Source organism: Lacerta agilis, chromosome 1 (assembly GCF_009819535.1).
Source record: "Lacerta agilis isolate rLacAgi1 chromosome 1, rLacAgi1.pri, whole genome shotgun sequence".
NCBI classification, from domain to species: Eukaryota; Metazoa; Chordata; class Lepidosauria; order Squamata; family Lacertidae; genus Lacerta; species Lacerta agilis.
Window position 1 is genome coordinate 38,832,973 of NC_046312.1, and position 12,637 is coordinate 38,845,609.

The following is a 12,637-nucleotide window of genomic DNA, read 5'->3' on the forward strand; positions in this document are numbered from 1 at the left end:
TAACCAAATATTTTGCTTTGGATTTTTAACTTTTGTCTCACTGGCCAACCTGGATTCCATTGTTGACAGACCAGAACCATTTCTAATTTAAGCAGCAACAAATTAGAATTGTTTTATGTTCAAAGCAGCAGCAACAAATTAGAACTGTTTTCTGTTCATAGGATGACAGCAATCAGAATAGAGGCCTATTAAAAATTCAAGCTAGCCTATGGCCACAGGGGACCATGTGGAATCCTGGCTCCCTTGGGGATATTCTAGGCCTCTTCCCTGAATTTTCTGCTTTCATTAAAAGCTGTTAAATGTAAAGCAGTAAACATTCCAGTTTACTGGCCAGCAAATTAGAAAGGCAAGGAGATAACTGACCCTGGCCAGCTCCTTCTTTTCAGAAATCTTAATTTGCTTTTATGAATATTTAATACAATGAAATAAACATAAACACATCACAGCACAGCAGAATTCTAGGTCAACTCAAAAGTCCATTGTATTGAATTCAATGGGGCTTACTCCCAGATACCTAGGGTTAGGACTGCAGCTTTAGACCATCTTTATTTAGGTTCTGGATGCTCTACAACAGGCATGTCCAACAGGTAGATCGTGATCTACCGGTAGATCACTGGACGTCTGTGGTAGATCACCGGTAGATCAGTGGCTCCTCCCCTAAAAAGCTAAAAATCTTTGGCTCCCCGAAAAAAAACCTCAACGTCTTTGCCCTGCACCCCTAAAATGACCTGAACCACCTTTCCTTCCTAAAAAAAAAAGCTCAATATTGCTTTCCTCCTCCCTAAAGAAGCTCAACAACTTTGACCTGAACCCCCCAGAAGGGGGTAGATCACTGCCAGTTTTTAACTCTGTGAGTAGATCGCAGTCTCTTGGGAGTTGGCCACCCCTGCTCTACAACCATTCCACTTTCCCACTTTGGCACCTTAAATCCAAAGTTTTTGGCCACAGACCTGGAAATAGGACAAGGCAACCGCTCTTTAAAGGTTACTGCATGTACAATATGCACTATTGTTTTTGTTTAAATAGAAGTACTATACATACTCAAACAAAAGCAAGTTTGAAGCAGCATAGGGGAGAGAGAGAGAGAGAGAGAGAGAGAGAGAGAGAGAGAGAGAGATACTTAACTGACCTCTGGTGGGGAATACAGAAAATGCATTTCTACAAGAATTGGTTATATGTGGACTTGCCTTATTGGTCCCAGGGAATGAAAGAGTTGGGCTTTCCAATTTTGTGCCATGTCAAAAATTGAGAAGCATAATGCCAACTCCTTCAAAGAAGTAGAAGACCTAGCACTGACCCTATGGTATACTGCTGCAGGATGTGAAGATATGTACCAGACATGAAACAAATGCACACAGATACTGTCTCTTCCTGCACAATATGGTTGAAGCATGTAACTACAATCACGATGGGGAAAATGTGCAAATAATTGATGTTCTAACATGTATCCTGATATCCTGGATATAAACACATGGAAGTAGGTCCCACTGTTTTAACAGAACTTACTCCCATGAAAATGTGCTTGGGATCATAGATTACAAGATAAAGATGAGATGATGGGAGCATCATTTCCTGTGTTATGCACAATAGTTTCTTTTGTCCCACTGCCTTCTCTGATCAAACATGTCTGCAAATGTTTGAAGCACTACACAAACAACTCTGACTATAGATATTAGCTGGATAAGTGTGCACACCATGACTCATCCATTTTAATTCATCAGGGCTGCTCTGATGTCTGCTGAATTCAACAATTTCTTGGACCTAACAAGATCAGTTTAACAGATTCTTTTGCACCAATTTGTAGTCTCTGAAAAAGAAGAAAAACCTCAAACCCAACTTTCTCCAGGCTAAGATGAATGCACAATAATATTCTTCCTAATCCTTGCGTATGTAGACTGCTACAATCATTTCAATGGAGTGAGCAGATCCACATGAGTAGAAGAACGAGACCATGGATCTGTATCCTCGACTGGCACCTCTTGCAGGGAGCAGTGCTCTGTGTACATACTGGGGCTCCTAAGCCTGTAAGGAAGGGCTCTACCAGAATAATTAGCAAGTTATACAACATTTCAAAAAGGGGAGGATCCCTTTTTTAAAAATAGGTTTGAATGAGAAGAAATATTTACCTTCAGTTTTTCAACTTCATTTTTGTGCTCCTTCTTTAAGTGCAAAATAGCAGCATGGTACTCTAAAAGTAAAATAAATGAAATCACTGGTCAGATCAAAGACACAAAAGTTAATGAAGTTCCAATGTGAGCACTGCTTCTAGTATACTATCTAACGTGAGCCTGCCAAAGGACATGTTCTGGCTGCAATACAGTAATGTTGGTACAAAGGAGGAACTAACAGCGTAGTTATGGCATTGTGTTACTTTGAGCATCCTGTGGACCAAGGCCTATTAAGCCTATGAATGTCACTGTTTATGACAGCATTTTAACGTATCTAACTTTTTACTTTGTATTCTTGAATTAAAAATATTTTAATTTATGGATTTTAATAAAATAAAATAAACCAAAAGCGGATACGCTTGCCCAGTAATCAACAACTGATGCCTCTTTAAGAGAAATGTGACTTGGCGAATGGTACTCTTATAGGAGTGCGATGGAGTTTAATAATGAGGAGAGATGAGAGGGAGAGGGAGTGGTGGTGACTCAGGTGTATATACACACCTGAATATAGAGCCTGCTGGTCCACCCTCTATGTCCACTTGCCTCCTGGCCCCACCAAACAGTTGCAAGGAGTGCCTAGGCACAGGCAGTGAGTCTCAGGCTGATCAGCTGATTGAAGGCTGCTGAAAACCTTGCTTCCTTTGCCCACGTGGCTTGAAATCAAACTACGTGGGCACCTGATGTCATGGTGATGTTAGGTGATTGGCAGGTGGACAATCCACCCCATCTGTCAAAGTAGACGGTGGGGGTTTGGGGAGTTCTGGCTCTGGACAAGGTAGACCCAGTCCCCCCAGCCTTCTCTTACAGTCTTGAAAATGGAATAGATGATACAGGAAAGGTTTTTAACATTTATTAAATGCCAATTATCCTTGTTAGGTAGAATTTGCATTCACAAGACACAGACCTTCCATAAGCAAACAAAATAGGAGGGATGGGATCAGACAGATGTTTTATGTGGAATAGATGGAACAAATAAGACTAGAGTGGTTGAACAAATAATCACTGAATACATAGTTAAACATGGCTACCTACCTGTAAATAGTTTGTGGTATTGAGAGTAATAAAGGAAGACAGCAAAACGATATCAAAAACTGAGAGAAGGTTGCTGTTTCATTTACTGCTGCTAGACTAATCTACCAGCATATACATTTATTCCATGTTTCTGGAGACTGTATATGAGGATTTCACTTTCTCGTTTTAAGGAAGGCAGAAAGAAACTGCCCAGAGAACAGCTTGCTTAAAGCAAACTTTGGATCAGGAAGTAGAATGTATAGCTAATTCTGCTTTCTAGGAAAGGGATGGAATCTACATTGGCTGTGGAAAGTTAACTAGGAAAGTTAACTTCAGGTCACAGTGGAAAGCTCACAAAAATGATAGCACTGGGTGATACACTTTAACTATTAGGGGAAAGGGTTAAAAACAAAACAAGTATCATAACACCACAACATAAATTACAGTCACCCTATGTCAAACAGGTTATCACAGAACTAGAGAAAGACAACCAACCACCTGAGATTTTTGCATGAGAAAAGGCTCAGAGGTTGTAGCTCTCCTTTTAAAAAGATTAAAACAAGTTAAACCCTCAATAAAATAAATCCAAAAGTTACTTCTTGCTATGCTAGTTCCATAAAGTGCAGCTAAAATGTTATGGTTTCCTCCTATGCTATTTTAAGACTTGAACACCTTCACATCAAAAGGACACAATTTACTTTAAAATGCTTTATTTAATAAAGGTGTATTCTACCTAGCCCAAGTCTGTACACAATGTGACAAAGGGTGACTAGTTAACATCCCTTGATTGACATTCACCTTTTCCCTACATGTGGCCTCCACCCATGTGGGAAGGGCCCTGTTAGTTTTCTTTTCTTTTCTTTTCAAAGCACAACCAGCTGCACCTAGGATATAAACATAAATGAATACCTTCTTCCCTAGCAAAGTGATCTTCTTAATATTTTTTAAATACTAGGTGTTGAATCCTGAGTTGCCCTTCCATGAATAGAAGGGACTATGATCTAACAGAGGCTGGTGGAATACATTTTTTTTTGTCAATTCCCCCTTTCCCAGTGGTCCTCCTGTTCATCATCATCTTGTATGCTGCTCCAGAGGTCTTACCACAACCCTGCAGTGCAGATTTTTAGGGTGTGTGATAGGAATGGAGGGAAATCACCTCTCTGCCCTTCTGCCAATGGTAGCATTTTGTGAACTCTGGGACCATGCCTAGCTATTTAACTCAAAGAGACTTCATTGATGTACTTTTTCATGTGGAATCTTATACGTCCACTGATTTAAATAGTCAAAAACCAACATAGTGTGGGTGAACAAGCTATCTGTGAGAAAAGGTATAGTCCTTCTATTCTTATTTAGAATGTCTATAAATTGCACCATATTCCAGAAAATATCTCAAAGTGATATACAATGAAGGGGGAAATATGAATGATTCACAATTCCGCAGGTATCTAAACAAATTACATTAGTATTATCTTATATTAGTAGGATAAGCCTATTTATTTGTATCTTGTATGATGTAACAGGCAGGTTGGCTTCCTTCCTTGAGGAGAAAACAGCAAAGGTTTCTGACTCTCATTGGAATTTGTTCTTGGAAGGTACTTGCATCAATTTAATCTGCCATATGGTGCCTGGGTTAAGTTGAAGACGAAGGTTGCATCACTATATCAAATCAGTTGTTTTTTCAGTATACTGTTGTGCTTATCTGTTACTTCCATATATTTTAAGAACACAAATGCACAGATGTTCTTGCTGGTATTTCATACACTTTCTGGCACAGACTTGAATCAAAGGGGCCCAGAGAAGCCAGGCATCACTCCCACAATTCAGAATTAAAAATTTAGGAGGGAGGGACATCACATGACATTTCATTTCAACAGAAGTTCTGTCGAACGGCAATCTTGAAAATGTGCCTAGTTCAAGATTGCAGTTCAACAGGAGTGACCACAACAATAACTTCAGGATGATAATCAAAACCAAATTTGAGCCGGCCAGCATTTAATTTATATTAAATAAAGCTTAGGAAAAACAAATGGGGAAGCAGCAAGACAAGGCTGATTGTACCATAAAGCATAACAGAAAAAACTGCATGCGTAAGAACATGGCAGCTACAATGGCAACTGTAAGATGGAAGTAAAAAAAAATGGATCTTTTTACAGCATCACTTTTAAACTAGGATGCATTTCTAGAAACACAGCTTCAAATTAATATTTATAACTCTTCTCTTACTGGTGTCTTAAAGACATAAAACAGATACCTAAAGTAACACATCATATAAACAACCAATAGGTAACACAGTATGCTTTACTGCACCAACATCAGATGGCAAAGAAGCAGGTGAAACAAAGACAAAACCCAAAGAACTTTTCTGGATGCAAATACATAGCCTATTACCCCTTAAGACAGGAGTAGGAAAGTTGTGGACTTCCAGATGTTGCTGTACTAGTTCCATCATCCCTAACCACTGGCCCTGCTCACTGGGGCTGATGGGACTTGGGAGTCCAACAACATCTAGAGGGCTATAGGTTCCCCACCAATGCCCTAAGGCAGGGGCGAAGTTTATGGAGAAAACATTTCAGGATGTTCAACCCACTCTCCTTATTTGTTACCAGACTTGATTTGAGAATTTTCTTGACTAAAACAAGGTAGCTGTATCAGTGATGCCCTCCTGGGAGAAGTTGCTTCCAGTTTACCACACCTCCCTCCTGCTATACATGTCCCCTATCATTCTCTGCAGGAATAAATACATGGCATCAACCTATTGTGGCACTTCCACAATGTGAAATCTAAGCATAACCTACAGAAAAATATTATTAATAGATGAAAGTCAGTGGGCTATAAATGTCACTACTGATCAAAGTACAGCACAGAAAGGTATTCTGATGAAGTGCTGGTTGTGGCCAAGAGGCGCTGGAGTTTATTTCTCCTCCTGCTATGAATTCTTCTTATATTACATATATATGAAAATATACAGCGCTTCTATATTGCTTCTTAAACTTCCCAACGAATATTTCTAATAGGTCTTGAATGTTCCCTCATACAATTCATGGGAATAGACCTTATACCGGGGTAGACACTGCCTTTATGGGACACATAAAGCACAGACAGGACAGACAAGGACATTGGGTGTCACATTTTACCCACCTGGCTTTGCCGTGAAAGATACCAAGTCAGCTAAAGAGGTAAAAGCACAGGTAATAATGTAGTGTAGCCTCACTCAACCAAAACATCTTTATTTTCACTTAACTGGAGTTACTAGCAATTATCATATAAAACATACATTTTATTTCAGTTATGAAAGCACTTGCTTATGAAAGGAGAAATTAACCCATCAACTAAGCTCCTAACTTTGTTTTAAAAGGAAGACCGAAAATAGGAAGAACAGTTTTTCTCTCATCTCCAAAGCAACCAAAGGGCTATGGAAGTCATACTCCTATGAACCACAAGCTTCTATTAGCACAGGATAGAAGATATTATGATAAACAGGGCCAACTGACATTCTTGGCAGCTCCCAGAGTGCCCTCAAAAAGGCCTACATTCAATGCTGGCCCTGGGGCCCTCTGCTGTAGGAGATGCCCACCATTTGCAATAGTTGCCCATATGCTGCTGGGCCAAGTTTAAGGGTCTTGCACTGATTTACAAGACCCGTGTCAACTTGGGTCAAGTATACCTTAAGGTCCGCCTGATTCCTTATATTCCTGCCCAATCACTGAGGTCTTTGGGGACGTCATCATTGGCATCCCCCCATGGCTCATACGCACAGCTCATACGCACAGAAATGTGCACTCAATTCTATGAAACTTCCTCTTAGCTGAGATCAGAAAAGCTCCCTCCTCCCTGTTGAACTTCCATCCTTTTTATTATTTCAGCAGCCATTTTAAGTAAGTTTTACAGTTAATTTTAAATGGTTTTATCTTTTCTATAGCTTTCATCACCTTACTTACAGGCTATGGTGTTATGCAGTATATAAATGGTTGAGATCATTCGATATAGTTTAACTATCCAGAACTGCTTGAAGCAATGCTGCATCAAAGCCATCTTTGGTTACTAAAATGGCAGGTGGCTCATAGCCACCTAGCATAAACTGAAGCACTCTGGTGGACACCACAGCAAGTAACCTGTCATGAAGGGTACCAATGCATGAGGAGGAACACCAGAGGACACCTGGCAAACATGGCATCTGCCTGTATGACAGATCATACAACTTGGAATAATCACACTAAATACAGCCCAACGACCATGAACAGGGACCCATCAGCAACCCAATAAGCCAGGCATAGGCAACCTTCGGCTCTCCAGATGTTTTGGCCTACAACTCCCATGATCCCTAGCTAACAGGACCAGTGGTCAGGGATGATGGGAATTGTAGTCCAAAACATCTGGAGAGCCGAAGGTTGCCTATGCCTGCAATAAGCCAACAGCTTCTGCTGCCTGCCTGAGACTGCAGGGCAGAATACATGGTTTTGCTCAACTGAATAGGTTAAAAGTGGTACAGACTTTCTTTTCGGACTCTCTGTATCCTTTTTAAAGTGGTTTACAACAAGGCATAAGACAAGGAACTGTGCATCAGATCTCTCAGTCAAACTGTGCCACATAGCAAAAGTATCTTCTTTATCCAAATTATGACGCACAGCACATATTTGACTAAAAGACACAATGGAGGTACTGTATCTTTGTACATTAAATAACCTCGATACTTCCTTCTTATGTAGTATCTTCAGCAAACTAGGAAACTGTTAGCGGTTTTCAAATATTTGCAGTTGACAAACATGTTACGCAGGAAAATAAAATTAACAAACCCATAAACAGGTCTGGATTAGCTACAATAATTCTGAAAGGAGATATTGACATGACAGTGCTCCCTAATGATTCCTTATCATCCTGGGGAAAAAGGGACAAGTGGGGTGCCACAGGGTTCCGTCCTGAGCTTGTTGTTGTTCAACATCTTTGTAAATGACTTGGATGAAGGAATTGAGGGGATGCTCATCAAATTTGCACATGACACCAAACTAGAAGGGGTAGCTAATGCCGCAAAAGATAGAATTGGGATTCAAAATGACCTTAACAGATTGGAGAACTGGGCCCAACTAAACAAAATGAATTTCAATAGGGACAAATGTAAGGTAATGTAAGGTTATGCAGTTAGGCAGGAATAACCAGCTGCACAAATATAAGTCAGGGGACATATGGATTACCAGTAGTACATGGGAAAAGGATCTAGGGGTCTTGGTGGACCACAAGCTTAACATGAGCCAACAGTGTGATGCAGCAGCAAAAAAGCTAATGCTATTTCAGGCTGCATCAACAGAAGTATAGTGTCCCGATCAAGAGAAATAATAGTCCTGTTCTATTCTGCCTTGGTCAGACCACTACTGGAGTACTCTGTCCAATTTTTGGCATCACAATTTAAGAAGGGTATTGACAAGCTATAATGTGTGCAGAGAAAGGCAACCAAGGTGATCAAGGGTCTGGAAACCAAGTGTCAAGATGAACAGTTGAGGGAGCTGGGTCTGAGAGGGGATATGATAGCCATCTTCAAATATTAAAAGGCTGTCACATGGAAGATGGAGCAAGCTTGTTTTCTCCTGCATCTGGGCACAATTTAGTGATGATGTTTCTAATATTATTGATAATGGTAGAAGATGCTTGTGTGTGTGTATAGGCAATCTATTTCACCTCAACTTTCTCTCAGTGATGCTAAGTGACAAAGATACAAGTGCTCTTCAAGGACTGCTTTTCTTGGTACTTGGTCCCTTCCCTGCCAGTTTTTCATCTTTCTAGGTTCATCCTGCTTAAGAGGTTTTGCTTGCAGAATATTCTGTGGCTATGGGAAAGATGCACAGGACCAGTCTTGCTTATGTAGCTGTCATACTTTCACATACACCATGTGGGATAGCATCATGGCGAAGTGATTGTGTGTGTGTGTGTGTCTCTGTGTACACATATGTGCGAACGCATAAAGCTGGCAAGGCAATAATTAGAGAAATGAGTGGCTGCCTTCGTCCTTTCTTCTCCGGCTCACACTTTCACATACCCCTAATGTTTTCAGCATCCTTCCAATTCTGTGTCTCCCTCCAACCTTCACATCTTCTTTTCTGTGCCCTCATGCTTCCCTCCCTCATCTTTTCTTAACTTTTATCTTCATATCAATGACACTGTAAAATGAGAGGTGCTAGTGGCTCAAGTCAGGCTTGAAATCACTCTCTGGCCTGGACGCAATTCCTCTTCATCACAGAAATTGGGGTACAGGCCAGAGTTTTTCAGCTGGAAGACACTTCACACATATTGAGCACTTTCCCCAGATAATTTCGCATGTTCAAGGCCTGAGTCACAGCCTTCAATTTAGGTTCTGGGAGTGCCCTATTGTAAGCTGAAATTGCAGCCTGTTCAAGCCATAGCAAGGGCTATGCAGAGCTAGTCAACTAATATGCTATCTTTGTTTATCACCTCAAATCAACTGGTAAAGGAAATGTACTGAAGAAGAAGGGACACAGGGCGTGGCATAGCTGGGGGAGGGCAGAAAATCTAGAAAACACCAGTGAAACAGAAGACAAACACTGGAAAAAAGTTTGGAGGGAGTTTGTGTGTTCTTTTGGGGGCGGGGGTTCATGCTTTTTGGTCTGTGTTTCATTAGTTTTGGTGGGTATAGGTGTTTTGTCTGTTTTTTGCTTGTTTTAGGGGGCTTTTTGTTGCAACTGGGGAAAGCCCATGGGGCAGACCAAATAATCAACTCTTCCAACAATTAAATGAAAAGACATTTCCACTTCCCTACCCACCATGCCCTCTAGAATCCACTTGCTAGGGAGACTCAACAAGTGGTATTGATATTGTCACGTGTGGATGGATGCCGACTTGGGCTGATGAAACTTTTCTGGAAATCTGGTAGCTAAAAAAACCCAGGAAGCAGATGTGCCAGCATTTGGAAAGTGACTTAAAATATGTCTGCATCTGGTGGGGAAGAATGAAATTACAAAACGGCTGAGTGGTCTGGAAAGAGAGAATAGGGAGAAGTGATTCACTCTCTCAACATGCAAACTCTTTGTTGCATCTAATATAACAGAAGGTTCTGGGGGGAAATGAAGACCTAATGCTGGGGTGCTCAGTGTGTTGCCAATCACCCACCAAGCCCCCCTGACCCTCCCTATTTTGAGGTGGTGGTTATTTGGTTGGGAGAGGGGTTGCTTGTTTGGCAGGGGGTCCTTCCCCCCCCCCTTTGCTCTGCATTTTATTGGTTTTTATTTGCTGCCTGTTATTATTTATTTATTTTGAGGTGGGCAGGTTCTGAAACCTGTGATGCTCATAGCACAGTTTTTAAGCTTTCTAAATGCCTCCTGGGTTCAACAAAGTTGGGGACTCCTCTACTAATACGCTCACAGATATTGTGAGACCCCTTCAAATAAATGGCTTTAAAAGCTACACAGAAGATAGCATGAAGAGACACACGGTTTGTAAATTTTTCAGTAGGGAATGTGATTTTTGAGCAGAAAAGTGGCTAGAGGGAAGGAAATGGATTAAGGAGCCCCTTCCCCTTACCATTCGCTGTCCAGACTCATTGCAGAGTTGCTGCAACTGCTTTTCAGTGGAAAGTCCAGTAAGAAATGGTAACATACAGGTCGTGTATAATGTTTCCTTTGGTCCCTCTGATTCCCCCCACCCACACCTTGCAGTTTTAAAATTTTCCCTCATGTAATTTTCTAATTCACCCACTAGATGTCAGTAGCACATATTTAGTCTACTGAAGCTCAATGCCATTAAAACGCACCAGACAAGTTCTGTTTTGCAAATTAGACATCATCAAAACTGAACCGAAGGTGCTAGGCTGCCCAACCTTTCTGAATCAATGGCATTTGGTGGGTTTTTTTTCAAACTTGTGCAAATAACTTTATGCAAACCAGATCTAAGTAAAAATCAAGATGCATGGAATAATTACACCCGTGACTGCTTTCCATGTGTTTCAATAATAAGAACTAAGGGAAATACAGTTACATAACAATGAATATATTGTGATATCGTGTTAAAAATAAGTCTCAAAAAAGTTTTACAAAGTACACTGTGGGAATGTTTGGAACTAATGGGTATTATTAGCAAAATAAAATGCCAGGATAATTTCAATCCCAGCTACAAGAAAAAGGCTTTACAAAAGAGGTAGGAAATGCTATATTGGAGAGTGACTGGGTAAGCACAGAGTGACTCAGCCTCTTTGCACATGCCTGGAAAGAACTGCCAAAACTATTCCAGCTTCTACTAGCCACTCCCAAGTCTCAGAAAACTGTGTATTCCTGGATCAAACATCTGTGATGCAGCAAAACCCCCAACCACATGACAGATTCCTTGGAATTTAAAGTGGGATCTATTACAGTCTCCTAGATTGCAGTACTGTATACCTTTGCTTTGTATGGCTCAAGGTCAGGGCCGGGTGTAGGTTTGGCGAGGCCCTAAACTACTGAAGGTAATGGGGCCCTTTATATGTCCAGCTGTCCTTTGTCAACAACAAATTGTCACTGTTTTTTGTGTTGAATATATGTTATATGTTAATTTATGGACCTAATAGGTATCTAAAGCCATTTGCATATGCAGAATGTAGGCACCCTATATAAAGAAATGAGCAAACCAGTGATATTTTAGGGAGCAGCTTAGCAGGCGGGGCCCATTACTTACTTCATAGGAGCCTACACTGTATGTAGGTTTTATTTTATTTATTTTTTATCTTATATTTTGGAAATATACATCCAGTTTTCTTCTTTCTTTGATTTTTTGGGGACCCCCAAGAGAGTGGGGCCCTAAGCTATAGCTTGTTTAGCTTATACGTGAATCCGGTACTGCTCAAGGTCTTCAAGACAAGGAAGAAAAGATGAAACCATTTTCTTTCCGACAACTGGAATTGTCTTTTGATTTCCAGAGGGCGCGCAGGAAACAACAACAACAACAACAACAACAACAACAACAACAACAAAAACCAGCAGGAGGGGCCCACTCTGGAAAAGCTTCCATCCCCATGAGAAAGCATTGCTTTGACATGGATACTAGTAGAACTTCTGAAGCATTTTCTGTAGGGCACATCTGATCTACCAATGCAACTGTGGCCACAGCTAGGTTGCAGAGCACATGCTTTGCCAGGACCGGCCCGCTCATGAGATCTTGCCGCAAGCTGGTGCCACTGCCAGCACTTCGCGAGTGCCACTGCGCAATGCAGGTGAGGGAGGCTTGCAGGGGGGCACAGTAATCCTGTTTCGCCTCAAGCACTGAAGCTGAACGTGCTGCTCCTGTGCTTTGCATTCCAAAAGGTCCCAGGTTAGTTCGATCCCTGTTATTTCCAGACAGAGAATCCCAGGCAGCAAGGCTATGAGACAACTTTGGGCAGATATTTGAAAGCCATCACAGCAGGCAGACCTGGGTTAGCAGAGCCAAGGGCCTGAGTCAGCTGCACGTGTACTTTACACATCTCTCTACCAAATTCAAAAACA

General features: G+C 41.2%; 1 protein-coding gene across 3 annotated transcripts in view; it reads right to left on the reverse strand.

Moving 5' to 3' along the window:
• FMN1 (formin 1) overlaps positions 1-12,637 on the reverse strand; it is a 136,134-nt gene that overhangs the window by 81,896 nt on the left and 41,601 nt on the right. For 2 of the 3 annotated variants that reach the window (XM_033144837.1, XM_033144827.1), the window contains one exon: positions 2,127-2,188. In XM_033144837.1, coding sequence (XP_033000728.1) covers positions 2,127-2,188 — 62 coding nt within the window. Of the gene's footprint in view, positions 1-2,126; positions 2,189-6,317; positions 6,348-12,637 lie in introns of all 3 variants that reach the window. The other variant, XM_033144818.1, reaches the window with a different exon arrangement.